We start from the raw sequence: 14,354 nt of genomic DNA on the forward strand, positions 1-14,354 counted from the left end.
ATCCAGTCAAGGAAAACAGAATTTATCCTCAGAACTGGAATATATATAACTAAGGAAAGCTATAATCCAGTTAATTTAGTTGTAACTTGACTCTGATAAATGGGAACATTAACTGAAGGGCAGTGATTTGCAAGGAGAGTATAAACATGTATGCCAAAATCAATACTTGTCGGTATGTCTTTAGTACTGTCTACAAAGAGTGTATGCTGACTAGCCAACGCCACTTTTTGGTTTGGAAGCGAATTCCTGTAGCGGAGATAGGTGTGTCAACTTATCTAAGAATGAGGAAGACTATAGTCATAAATGTAATTAATGTAACATAAGTAATGTAAGTCAGTGGTTCCACCCCCACTCTGACAATTTCCTGAAGCATGTTACTGGTAACAATCGTTCTCCGTGGGAGTGGTTTTCTTTAAGGATGTGTGAAGGGATTGACAGATGGGAGTACCTACCTGGGTTGGGAGTGGTACATTAGGATCTCAGGTGATGTATGCTTTTAGGTGATCCAACCCTCTTAGCTCTCAGTCCATATTTTCTAAGAAAACTTCAAAAGCCAATTTTGCTTCTTATGAAGGCTTCCTTTTGGTTCATTGATTTATCCGTTAATACATTCCTTCCTTCCTTCACTCATTCATCCATCCATTTATCAAATTTATACAGCACTACTATATACTAGTGGCTAAGTCTTTGAAACAGGAAGATACAATCCTGACTTGCAAAGAGCATATATTTAATGGAGGATTCAAAGAAGTAAACTAACAATTAAAGTACACAGTGATGAATACAGTGACTGATAAAGCAGGTACTCCAGTGAGAGAATATGAGGCCGTTTGGGAACTAAAAGTATTTGGTACAGGCTAGACTAGAGTTTGGAGGGGCAAGACATCAGTGTGGAGAAAGTGGGAGGATGAAGGCCTTTGCTAAGTCCCATAAAGGAATTTCTTTTACAGTTTTATTGAGAAATAATTGACATACATCACCATACAAGTTTAAAGTGCACAGCATGATGGTTTGATTTACACATATTGTGACATGATTACCAGAATAGGTTCAGCTAACATCCATCTTGTCACAATAGACAGAATTTAAAAAAAGGAGAAAGAAAAAAGGGGAAAATTTTTTTTTTTCTTATGAGGAGAACGCACTGGATTTACTCTCAGCAACTTTCCTTGTATATCATACAGCAGTGTTAGCTGTAGTCGTCATGTTGTACATTACATCCCTAGTATTTATCTCCCTTGTAATGGAAGTTATACCTTTTTACCACCTGACCGCTTTCCTTCAGTTTCCCTTCCCCCACCCTGTAGCTCTGGGAACCACAAGTCTGTTCTCTTTTTCTATCCTTTGCTATGAGTTTTTTTTTCTTTTTTTAAATATTCCACGTGTAAGGGAGATCATATAGTATTTATTTTTTTCTGTTTGACTTCTTTCACTTGGCATGATACCCTCAAGGTCCTTCCATGTTGTTACAAATGGTAAGATTTCCTTGCTTTTTATGGCTGGATAATATTCCATTGTATAAGTATACCACAGCTTCTTTACCCATTTATCCACCAGTAGACATTAGGTTGTTTCCATGTCTTGGCTATTTTAAATAATGCTGCTATGAACATGGGGGTGCAAGTATCTTTTCAAGTTGCTGTTTTTGTTTCCTTTGGATATATTCCCAGAAGTGGAATTGCTGGATCCTATCATAGTTCTGTTTTTGATTTTTTTGAGCATCATCCATACTGTTTTCCATAGTGGCTGAGGCACTTTACAATCCCACCAATAGGGTTTTCTTTCTTCACGACACCAGCATTTGCTGTCTCATGTTTTTGTTTTTGTTTTTGTTTTTCTGGATAACAGCCACTCTGACAGATGTGAGGAGATATCTCATTGTAGCTTTAATTTGCATTTACCTAATGACTATATTGAGAATCTTTTTTTTTATATCATAATTGCTTTTATTTATTTTTTTAATATATGAAATTTACTGTCAAATTGGTTTCCATACAACACCCAGTGCTCATCCCAAAAGGTGCCCTCCTCAGTACCCATCACCCACCCTCCCCTCCCTCCCACCCCACATCACCCTCAGTTTGTTCTCAGTTTTTAAGAGTCTCTTATGCTTTGGCTCTCTCCCACTCTAACCTCTTTTTTTTTTTTTTTTTTTTTTCCTTCACGTATCTGTTGGCCTTGTATATATACGATTTTTTTTTTTTTTGAGTATAGTTGACATACAGTGTTACATTAGTTTTAGGTGTACAATGTAGCGATTTGGTGTATTGCATGAGTTCTTTATATATTTTGGATATTAACCCCTTATCAGGTACACAGTTTACAAATATTTTTTCCCAAACTGTAGGTTGTCTTCTCAGTTTGTTGATGATTTCTTCTGCTGTGCAGAAAATTTTTAATTTGATGTAGTCCCTTTTGTTTTTTATTTGTTTCTTGTGCTTTTGGTGTCCTATCCAAAAAATTGTTGCTGAGATCCATGTCAAGGAACTCTCTATTCCTATATTTTCATGGTTTCAGGTATTACATTTAAGTCTAATCCATTTTGAGTTAATTTTGGTGAGTGATGTTATACATGGGTCCAGTTTCATTCTTTTACATGTGAATATCAAATTATCCTGGCACCATTGATTGAAGAGATTGCCCCTGCTCCATTGAGTTCTTTGCTCCCTTGTCAAATATTAGTTGACTATCTATGTGTGAGTTTATTTCTAGGCTCTTGATTCTGTTCCATTAGTTGTATTTGTCTGTTTTAATGTGAATCTGTTTTGATAACTGTGGCTTTATAGTATAGCTCAAAATCAGGAAGTGTAACAACTCTGGCTTTGTCCTTCTTTCTCAGGATTTCTTTGGCTATTCGGTGTCTTTTTTGGAGACACAAGCTACCTTCTCACTTATTTGCATCTTTGTTCAATTTTTTTTTTTTGTCAGTGTCTTGTAGTTTTCAGAGTAGAGATCTTTTACCTCCTTAAGTTAAATTTATTTCTAAATATTTTATTGTTTTTGATGTTATTACAATAACAATAACAATGACATTGATTTGTTTATTGTTTTTTTGGAAATTCGTTCTCATCATATAGAAACACTATTGATTTTTGTATGTTAATTTTGTATCTTGCAACTTCACTGAATTTATTGATTAGATCTAACATTTCTGGTCTTGGGCTTTTCTCCTTTGAGGGATCTTTTTAAAATTGTCTATTTATTTTGAGAGAAAGTATGTGAGCAGGGGTAGGAGCAGAGAGATAGAGAGAGAGAGAGAGAGGGAGAGAGAGAGAGAGAGAGAGAGAGAGAGAAATCCCAAGGAGGCTCTGCACTGTTAGCACAGAGCCCCATGTACGGCTCAAACTCACAAACTGTGAGATCATAACCTGAGCTGAAATCAAGAGTCGGACACTCAACCGACAGAGCCACCCAGGCGCCCTTGCATTGAGAGATTTTTAACTACTGATTCAATCTCCTTACTAGTAATTGGTCTATTCAGAGCATCTGTTTCTTCTTGATTTAGTTTTGGTAAGTTGTCTAAGAATGTTTCCATTTCTTCTATCGGTCCAGTTTGTTGGCAATGAGTTTCATAATAACCTCTTACCATAATTTGAATTTCTGTGCTATCAGTTGTAATATCTCCTTTTTCATTTATAATTTTGTTATTTTAGACCCTTTCTCTTTTTCCCTTAGTTAGTCTAACTAAGAGTATAACTAAGATATAGACTTAGGTTGTTAATTTGGGATCTTTCTTACTTTTTAAGGTAGGCATTTATTGCTATGAACTTCTCTTTTAGAAGTGTTTTTGCTACATCCAGCAAGTTCTGGTGTATTGTGTTTGTTTTTGTTTGTCTCAATAAACTTTACTTCCCCTTTAATTTGTTCCCTGACCCATTGGTTGCCCAGGAGAATGTTGCTTAATTTTTTTCATGTTTGTGAATTTTTCAGTTTTCCTTTTGTTACTGATTTCTAGTTTTATGACACTGTGGTCAGAGAAGGTACCTGGTATGATTTTATTAGTCTTATTGATTTTGCTAAGACATGTTTTGTGACCTAACATGTGGCCTATAGTAGAAAGTGTTCTGTGTGCACTTCAGAGGATGTATATTCTGCTGTTGTTGGATAGAGTGTTCTGTGTATACCTGTTAGGTCCATTTTGACCATAGTGTTGTTTATATCCACTGATTCCTTATTGATTTTTCTGTCTAGGTGATCTATCCATTGTTGACAATGGGGTATTGACATCCCCAACTATTACCATATTACTGTTTATTTCTCCTTTGCTCTGTTAGTTTTTGCTTTATACATTCAGGATTTACTTTATACATTTAGGAGCTCCAAAGTTGAATGTGTAAATATTTACAGTTGTTTTATCTTCTTGATGTATTGTCCCTTTTCTCAGTATACCAAGACTTTTTTTTTCTTTTTACTGTTGTTAGTTTAAAGTCTATTTTGCCTGTGTGGTCATCCTGCTTTTTACTTTTTTTTTTTTTTTTTTAACTAGGCTTCACACCCAGTGTGGAGCCCAGTGTGGGGCTTGAACTCACAATGCTGAGATCAAGAGTCCCGATGCTTAACTGACTGAGCCAACCAGGGGCCCCACCCCTGCTTTTTTTTTTTTTTTTTAATCATTTGCTTGCAATGTCTTTTCCCATCTTTTCATTCCCAGGCTGTGTGAGTCTTTGAGACTAAAGTGAGTCTCTTATAGGCAGCTGAATTCTAGGGCTGGCAGAACTCCTCATTTGAGGGTCTAAATTAGGGAGTTTTGTACCCTGCTGAGTTCCCTGGTCAGAGTATATGTGCCCCGGGCTTGGCTGTGCAGGTGAGCAAAACCATTGGTTTGAATTACTACTTGGACACAGCAGGTATGAACTCTGTTTCCCTGTAGTGTGAGATCAGAGTAGGGACTCCTACAAAGCGGATCCACAGTGCTGGGGTGAGGGAGGGATGCTGCTGGTGTTCTGCCCCTGGCTTGTGCTTCCTTCTGGAGGAGCCAGGGGTTCAGAGGAGACCTCTCTGTGTGGTGGTGCTGGGATGGCCTTGGGGGAGGGACAGTGTGGTCAACATGCAGCCACTTCTCTTCCCCTTCCATTGCAGGCTTTCTGGGTCTCTGAGGTGCAGGAAGTGCTCCAGTCCCGTGTTGTAGGATTCTCTCGATGCTGTCTTGCTCCTGAATGGTTGTTAGTTGTTCTTCTTGCGTGGAGGAGCAAAGTCAGGAACACCTGTGTTGCCACCTTGGTGACCTCACTCCTCCCCATGAAGGATTTAAACTTTATCTGAAAAGGAATAGGTAACCAGAGACAGGGGAATGGCATGCTAACTTGCATCTTAGATGATTATGTGGAGGCAGCATCGGGAATGGCTTGCAGAGGGACAGGAGAGAAGTGGTAATGGCCTGAATTAGGGAAGTTCCAGTGAGGATGGAAAATAGCAAAGTTTTCTTTTGATACTTTTAGAAGAAAAAAGTCATAGAAACCGGTCATTGATTGGATGTAAGGGGTAAGGATGTAAGGAAAGGGATGAGTTAAAGATGGCTTTTGCTTGAGTACCACCTCTGTAAATTTGTCAGTTCACCATACTTTTTTGTTATAGCATGGGAATACATTTTTAAGCCTTTAATTCTTTCTTTTATTTCTAACAATAAGTAAGGATTTTACCTGAACCATTTTTTAGTATTTAAAAAGTTAAGGAAAGCAAGAGGGAAAGAGTGATGTGTATCATAAGAAGCTAGGTTGAGACTAGGCTAATGTAAATAGAATATAAGGCACTGATGAAGAAACACCATGGCTAGGAATTCATGGAAACTCTATTGATAGCATTTACCATATGATTACTGGGAAGAAATTTTCTTTCCTTTCTTATTTTTAATATTGTCTTGGGTATTTGGCAGTCGCTTGAGAAATACCTCTTTAAAGGGGAGTACATTCTGCCCTTTGATTTCAGATTTTTGTTAACAATTTCATGAACTAGGATATTAATTTTTTTTAGGAACAATGTACTTCTAAATAAAAAGGATAGGTTTGGAATGTACATGGAATTCTTTATTACCTCCTTTGGTCAAGTTGCAGTGTACCACAATTTCTTCACCTATAAACTGAAGTTAACAGAACCTGAGTACAATAATATGTATATGTGTGTGTGTAAAAAGTCTGCTGACATGCACCTGTGCATAACGGGTACTCAGTAAATGTGTGTGTGGTGGGGGAGTTTACTATAATTTGGTTTCTTTCTATTCTTTCTTGTTCTGATTAATTATGTGAGTTGTCAGGGGCCATAAAGTTTAAATATATATATTTTCTTAATTCCAATTAATTTAATGACCTCCTTTTCTGTGGAACGGAAGATGGAAAATTTTAAGTGTCTTATTTAAGTAACCCTTTATGTGAAGTAGTAGACTAGTTAATAGCAAATCCTGAAGGACCAAATGAGGGCTTAATAATTGATTTGTTTTCAAAAATATTTCTCTTGCCTGTTGGTTTTGCCTTCTGATACTCCCTTCCTTTTTTTTTTTTTTTAAATTTTAGAGAGAGAGAAAGCATGAATGAGCAGGGGAGAGGGAGAGAAGGGCAGAGGGAGGGAGGGAGGGAGAGAGAGAGAGAGAGACAATATCTTAAGCAGCTCCATGCTCACACAGAGCCCCACTTGGGGCTCAGTCCTACAGCCCCGGGATCATGACCTGAGCTAAAACCAAGAGTCAGATGCTCAACCAACTGAGCCACTGAGGTGCCCCACTCCCTTGCTTTTCTACTGTGTGTTAGATTAGCAACATTCCATTACTACTATAATTTAGGAGGGAAAAATTCACTTCAGGTATGTAAGTGATAAGCATATGTATAGCATTCTGGTGGATACTTGGATATTTGATAGCTGCTCCCTGACATTTCTTTATTTAAGATATTTGAATGGCAACAAGATCAATTATCCAATCAACCTGAATGAGACTTTTTTTTTAAAGACAGGGAACATTTTCAGTGTTACTGTGTCCTTCCTTCCTACTGGATATGTTTAGCACAGACCCAGCAATCGATCAGTATTTAATGATTTAAGAAATCTTTCAATATGTAATTGAGTACCAAACTGAACACAGATCCCTGCATTGGAATAGCCTGGCCACTATACCAGTAGACAGTGACTATTCCAACAACTTAAGAGATAGTGCAGACAAGAGAGGTTAAATAGGATAACTTTTATTTCATTATATTGTAATATTTTAGGTAGTAATTTGTCCTGTGTTTTATTTCACATGTAGGGAATTCCGAATGAAAGCTGGAGGATAACAAAGATAAATGAGCGGTATGAGCTCTGTGATACATATCCTGCCCTATTGGTTGTGCCAGCAAATATTCCTGATGAAGAATTAAAGAGGGTGGCATCCTTCAGATCAAGGGGCCGTATCCCAGTAAGTATGAAGCTTTGATGAGACTTTGCAAATGCTTTTGTACTCTGCGTGATGCTGAAGTTAATGAATGGGAACATGGATGCAGGATAAAAATAGCTGTAGCAACAGGCCTTTTATGGGGGTATTAGAGAATGAGTTATTTAGTAAAATGAAAAGTGGAGGAAAGACTTAAAGAAGTTTCTGAGACTCCGATATGGGTATTAGAGAACTGCACAGAATTGCAATTCTTAACTTGAAAACAAAGTTGGCTCTGTATTCACTATTTCTTTATTTTATTATATATTCTTTAATCATGGTGATAACTGCTCTTTTCCTTCAAACCTGGAAAGAAGAAAACTTTATAAATTTATGATGAAGTATTGTGTTTTAGAAAGATTGGCTTAAATAATTTTTGTTACAAAGCTCATAGATTCTGAAGATGTTATAGTTAGACAGTTTGCTGATTTAGTAATAAAACTTTAAGAGGTTTACTTAACACTCTTTTAATATATTTTTTCCTAGAGACAGCACTTCCGAATAATCATGACTTTCATAACTCAATACCTGATTAAAGAATTAGACCAAATTGCCCATATGCCAGAGTTGGCTTGAAAGAAAGACAATGATTTTTTATAGCAGCCTTATATATCCTTTCATGGTTAGGCTTTGGAACTAATCAGAAAGCAGAATTTTATAGAGTAATGTTTTTGAGAAGAATTATAAACAGAAACATATATAAAGGGTGTGTCACTGTTTTTCCCCCCTTAAGGTTTTATCATGGATTCATCCTGAGAGTCAAGCCACAATCACTCGATGTAGCCAGCCCATGGTAGGAGTGAGTGGAAAGCGAAGCAAAGAAGACGAAAAATACCTTCAAGCTATCATGGATTCCAATGCTCAGTCTCATAAAATCTTTATATTTGATGCCCGGCCAAGTGTCAATGCTGTTGCCAATAAGGTGAGATTGTCTTTCAGTAATTAAGATTTCAGTTCCATGAATCAGCTGAGTTTGGTGGGAGCCACAATGTAGTAGAAAGATTTCGGGCTCTCCAGTGACAAAGATATAGATTCTAATGCTGGCTCTCCTGCTTGATGGTGTGACTTTGAGTTAGTTACTTAATCTTGTAACTTTTTATATGTTTACTTTTTCATTGAAGTACAATTGAAATACAACCTTATGTTAGTTACAAGTTTACAATATAATGATTCTGTATTTGTACACACTGTAAAATGATGACCACATCACATCTGTTTACCATCTACTATGATACAAATTTTCTTAGAATGAAAACTTTTAGGATTTACCTTCGTAGCAACTTTCAGAATCATATTATTGACTCCATGGGGACTATAGTCCCCATGTTGTATGTTACATTCTCATGACTTACTTATTTTGTAACTGGTAATTTGTACCTTCTTATCTCCATGCATTTTGTTCCCTGCCAAACCCCCCACCCTGCAACCACCAATCTGTTCTCTGTATCTGTGAGTTTTGTTTGTTCATTTGTTTTGTTTTTTAGATTCGAGGTCTGAGCGCAATGATACAGTATTTGTCTTTGTCTGACTTAGTTCACTTAGCATGATACTCTTGAGGTCCATTTGTGTTGCACAAATGGCAAGATTTCATTTCTTTTTATGGCTGAGTAGTATTCCACATTTTCTTTTTAAAGTTAATTTATATTGAAAGAGCACAAGTAGGGGAGTAGCAGAGAGAGAGAGGGAGAGGGAGAGAGGAGAGAGGAGAGAGAGAGAATTCCAAGCAGGCTCAGCACTGTCAGTGCAGATCCTGATGCGGGGCTTGAACTTATGAACCGTGAGATCGTGACCTGAGCTGAAGTTAGGCATTTAACCAAGTAAGCTATCCAGGTGCCCCTATACCACATTTTCTTTATACATTCATGCACTGATGGACAGATAGATTCTTTCCATATCTTGGCTATTGTAAATAATGCTGCAATGAACATAAGAGTGCATAGCTCTTTTCATATTAGTTGTTTTTATTTTCTTACAATAAATAGCAAGAAGTGGAACTGCTGAATTGCATAATGATTCTGTTTTTAATTAAAAATTTTTTAAATTCATTTTGAGAGAGAGCGAGTGCACATGTGTGAGTAAGCGGGGGAGGGGCAGAGAGGGGGAGAGAGAGAGAGAGAGAGAGAGAGAGAGAGAGAGAGAGAGAGAGAGAGAGAATATGAGAATCCAAGCAGGCTCCATGCTGTCAGCAAAAGTCTGAATTAGGGCTCAATCTTACAAACCATGAGATCATGACCTGAACCTAAATCAAGAGTCGGACACTTAACTGACGGAGCTACCCAGGCGCCCCTATTTTTAATTTTTTGAGGAACCTCCCTACCATTGCCGTCATGCTTATCTTTTTGATAATGGCCATTCTGACTGATGTGCAGTTATATCTCATTGTGGATATAATTTGCATTTCCCTGATAATGAATGATGTTGAGCATCTTTTCATGTGCCTGTTGGCCATCTGTTGTCTTCTTTGGAAAAATGTCTATTCAAATCCTCTGCCTATTTTTCAATAGGATTGTTTGTTGTTATTGAGCTGTATAAGTTCATTATATATTTTGGATATTAATTCCTTATCTGATGTATGATTTTCAGATATCCTCTCCCATTTGCTAGTGAGGAGGTCCCTTCAGTATGCAGAAGCTTTTTGTTTGATGTAGTCCCATTTGTTTATTTTTGCTTTTGTTGCCATTACTTCTGGAGTAGGAGCCAAAAAGATACTACTAAGACCAATGTCATGGAGCTTATCACCTTAGTTTTCTTCTAGGAAGTTGAGGGTTTCTTGTCTTACATTCAAGTCTTTAATCCATTTCAAGTACAGTTTTGTATATGGTGTAAGGTAGTAGTCCAGTTGTATTCTTCTGCATGTGACTCTCCATAACAGTTATTGAAGAGACTGTCCTTTCCCCATGTATATTCTTGTCTCCCTTGTATATTAATTGACCATATATACATGGGTTTATTTCTGGGCTCTCTGTTCTGTTGTATTGCTCTATGTATATGTTTTCATGCCAACACCATACTGTTTTGATTACTGTAGCTTTGTAGTATAGTTTAAAAAAAAATTTTAATGTTTATTTATTTTTGAGAGACAGAGAGAGACAGCATGAGTGGGAGAGGGCAGAGAGAGAGCGAGACCCAGAATATGAAGCAGGCTCCAGGCTCTAAGCTGTTAGCACAGAGCCCGATGCGGGGCTCAAACTCATGACCCGAGCCGAAGTCGGGTGCTCAACCGACTGAGCCACCCAGGTGCCCCATAGCTTTGTAGTATATTTTAAAATCAGCATGATGCCTCCAGCTTTGTTTTTGTCAGTATAATGGGATATTTTGTGGTTCCAAACAAATTTTGGGATGGTTTTATTTCTGTGAAAGATGCCATTGGAATTTTGATAGGGATGGCATTGAGTCTGTAGATTGCTTTGGGCAATACAACATTTTTCAAATTAATTTTTCCAGTCTAACATATATCTTTCCATTTATTTATGTCTTCTTCAGTTTCTTTCATCAGTCTTACAGTTTGCAGTGTAAAGTTTTCTCACCTTCATAGTTAAATTTACTCCTGCAAATTTTATTCTTTTTGATGCATGTGTAAAGAAGATTGTTTTCTTAATTCTCTGATAGTTCATTGTTAATGTATAAAAAAAAGTAATAGATTTTTATATTGATTTTATGTGATTTGAAGTGATTGTTACTTCACTCCATTCATATATTAGTTCTAATCATTTTTTTTGGTTGAATTTTTAGGGTTTTCTCTATATAAAATCATGTCTACAAATAGTGACAATTTTACTTCTCCTTTCAATTTGGATGCCTTTTATTTCTTTTTCTGTATAATTGCTCTGGCTAGATTTCCAATATTTTGTTGCATAAAAGTGGTGAGAGTGGGTATCCTTGTCTTGTTGGTGATCTTAAAGGAAAAGCTTTCAGCTTTTCACCATTGCGTATGATAGTTGGGGACTTGTCTCACATGGCCTTTATTGTGTTGAGTGTTTTCTGTACTCACTTTGGTAAGAGTTGTTGTCATAAATGGATGTTGAATTTTGTCACATGCTTTTTCTGCATCTTTTAAGATGATACGATTTTTATTCTTAATTTTGTCAATGTGTTTTATCACATTGATTGTTCTGTAGATGTTGAGCCATTCTTACATCCCCCAAATAACTCCTACTTGATCATGGCATATGATCCTTTTAATGCATTGTTGATTTGGTCTGTTGAGTATTTTTGCATCTATGTTCATTAGGGATATTGACCTGTAATTTTTCTTTTTTTTTCTTTTTTTTTCTTTTTTTTTTTTTGGTCTGCTTTTGGTGTCAGGGCAATGCTGGTCTCATAAAATGAGTTTGGTAGTGTTCCTACCTCTTCAGTTTTGGAGGAGTATGAAAGGATGAAAGGATAGGTACTAAATCTTATTTGAACATTTGGTAGAAATCCCCAGTGAAGCTGTCTGGTCCTCGACATTTGTTTGTTGGGAGGTTTTTGATTACTGACTCAGTTTCCTTACTAGTAATCCTTCTATTCAGATTTTCTGTTTTCTTCATGATTTGGTCTTGGAAAATTATGTTTCTAGGAATTTATTCATTTTTTTTCTTGGTTGTCAAGTTTATTGGCATATTATTGGTCATAGTCATCTCTTATATCCTTTGTATTTCTTTAATATCAGTTGGGACTTAACCCTTCTGATTTTATTTATTTGAACCCTCTCTTTTTTCTTAGTGTGGCTAAAGGTGTGTTGATGTTATTAATCTGGCTTAGTTTCATTGATCTTTTCTAATATGGTTTCAGTCTCTGTTTCATTTTTTTCCATTCTGATCTTTATTAGTTTCCTCTTTGTATGAATTTTGGGCTTACTTTGTTCTTTAAAAGTTTCTTGTTTCTTTAGGTAGGCCTGTATTGCTATGAATTTGCCTCTTAGAATTGCTTTTGCTGCATCCCATAGATTATGGTGTGTTATATTTCCATTTTCATTTGTCTCAAGCTATTTTTAATACCTTCTTTGATTTCTTTGTTAACCCATTGATTGTTCAGTACCATATTGTTTAATTTCCATATATTTGTGATCCACCCCCCCCTCCCCCAGTTTTCGCCTTACAGTTGATTTATAGTTTTGTACCATTGTGTGCAGAAAAGATGCTTGATATGGTTTCAGTCTTCTTCAATTTATTGAGACTTGTTTTGTGGCCTAACATATGATCCATCCTGGGGAATATTCTGTGTGCACTGAGAAGAATGTGTATTTTCCTGTTTTTCAATGGAATGTTCTGTTTATATCTAATAAGTCCATCTGGTGCAATGTGTCATTTAAGGTTGATGTTTATTAATTTTCTGTCTGGATGATCTATCCACTGATGTAAGTAGCCTGTTAATCCCCTACTATTATTGTATTGCTGTCAGTTTCTCCTATTAGGTCTGTTGGTATTTGCTTTATGTATTTAGGTACTCTTATATTGGGTGCATAAATATTTACAAATGTTGCATCTTGCCAGATTGACCCCTCTATCATTATATATGGCCCATCCTTGTCTTTTATTACAGTCTTTTATGACAGTCTTTCTAAAGGTCTATCTTGTATGGTCAGTATACATATAAGAAAGTGATACCTGGTTTCTTTTGGTTTCGATTTGCAGGAAACATATTTTTTCATGTCTTTACTTTCAGTCTCCACATGTCCTTACATCTAAAATATGTCTACTAGAGGCAACATATTGATGGGTCTTGTTCTTTTTTTTTTTTTTTTTTTTAATCCATTCAGCACTCTTTTGATCAGAGAATTTAGTCCAGTTATAGCTAAAGTGATTATTGATAGGTAAATACTTATTGGCATTTTTTTTTTTTTTTTTTTTTTTTTTTTTTTTTTGTCAATTTGTAGTTCCTCTCCATTTCTTTCTTCTTCATTTGGTTTCTTCCCTTTTGGTTTGATGACTTTCTATGTTCTTGTGCTTAGATTCCTTTCTCATCATTTTTTGTGTATCTACCATGGATTTTTGCTTTGTGGTTACCATGGGGCTCATATATTACTGCCTTTATATGTAACAGTCCATGTTAAGATGATAGCAGGTTAAGTTTGAATGCATTCTGAAACTCTACACTTTTATTCCCCCTGATACATTTTGTGTTTTTGAATTCACATTTTACAACTTTTTATTTTGAGTATCTTTTAACTTTTTATTGTGTTTATAGTTATTTTCACTTTTTAAAATCTTTATCCTAACTTTATAAGTGATTAATGTGCTATGCTTACTAAATATTTCTCTTTACAAGTGAGATTTTTACTTTCATTTTTTTGTTATTAATTAGTGCCCTTTCTTTTCAGCTTAAAGAAGTCCCTTTAAAATTTTTTGTAAGGCTGATGAACTCCTTTAGCTTTTGTTTTCTGGAAAGCTCTTTATCTCTTCTTCAATTCTGAATGATAACGTTGACAGAAAGAGAATTCTTGATAGGAATGGTTTCCTTCAGCAGCTTGAATATATCATGCCACTCCCTTCTGTCCTGAACAGTTACTGCTGAAAATACTGCTGATTGTCTCCTAGAGTTTTCTTTATACATAACATGTTGTTTTTCTCTTGCTGCTTTTAAGATTCTCTCCTTATTTTTAACTTTTGACATTTTAATTATAATATGACTTAGTATAACTCTTTTTGGGTTTATTTTATTTGCAACTCTCGACTTCCTGGAGCAAAATGTCTCTTTCTCTGGTTTAGGGAAAATTTCAGCCATTATTTCTTCAAATAAGTTTTCTGCCCCTTTCTCTTCCTCGTGACCTTCTGGCATCCCTATAATGCAAATTTCATTCCACTTAATGTTGACCCATAGGTCCCTTAAGCTATGTTTACTTTTTAAAAATTCTTTTTTGTTTTTGCTGCTCTTTGAGGATGAGTTCCACTGCCCTCTCTTCCAGCTCACTGATTTTATCTTGTTATCATATGGTCTGATGTTGAACCCCTCTTGCACTTTTCCGTTTAATTATTGT

At 36.0% G+C, this 14,354-nt stretch overlaps 1 protein-coding gene across 5 annotated transcripts in view; it reads left to right on the forward strand.

Moving 5' to 3' along the window:
- Positions 1–14,354, forward strand: part of MTMR2 (myotubularin related protein 2) — a 116,826-nt gene that overhangs the window by 80,366 nt on the left and 22,106 nt on the right. For all 5 annotated transcript variants that reach the window (XM_007079043.3, XM_007079042.3, XM_042959501.1 and 2 more), the window contains 2 exons: positions 7,232–7,381; positions 8,130–8,318. In XM_007079043.3, the coding sequence (XP_007079105.2) occupies positions 7,232–7,381; positions 8,130–8,318 (339 nt within the window). The remainder of the gene's footprint in view (positions 1–7,231; positions 7,382–8,129; positions 8,319–14,354) is intronic.

The sequence above is a fragment of the Panthera tigris genome, chromosome D1, assembly GCF_018350195.1.
Source record: "Panthera tigris isolate Pti1 chromosome D1, P.tigris_Pti1_mat1.1, whole genome shotgun sequence".
NCBI classification, from domain to species: Eukaryota; Metazoa; Chordata; class Mammalia; order Carnivora; family Felidae; genus Panthera; species Panthera tigris.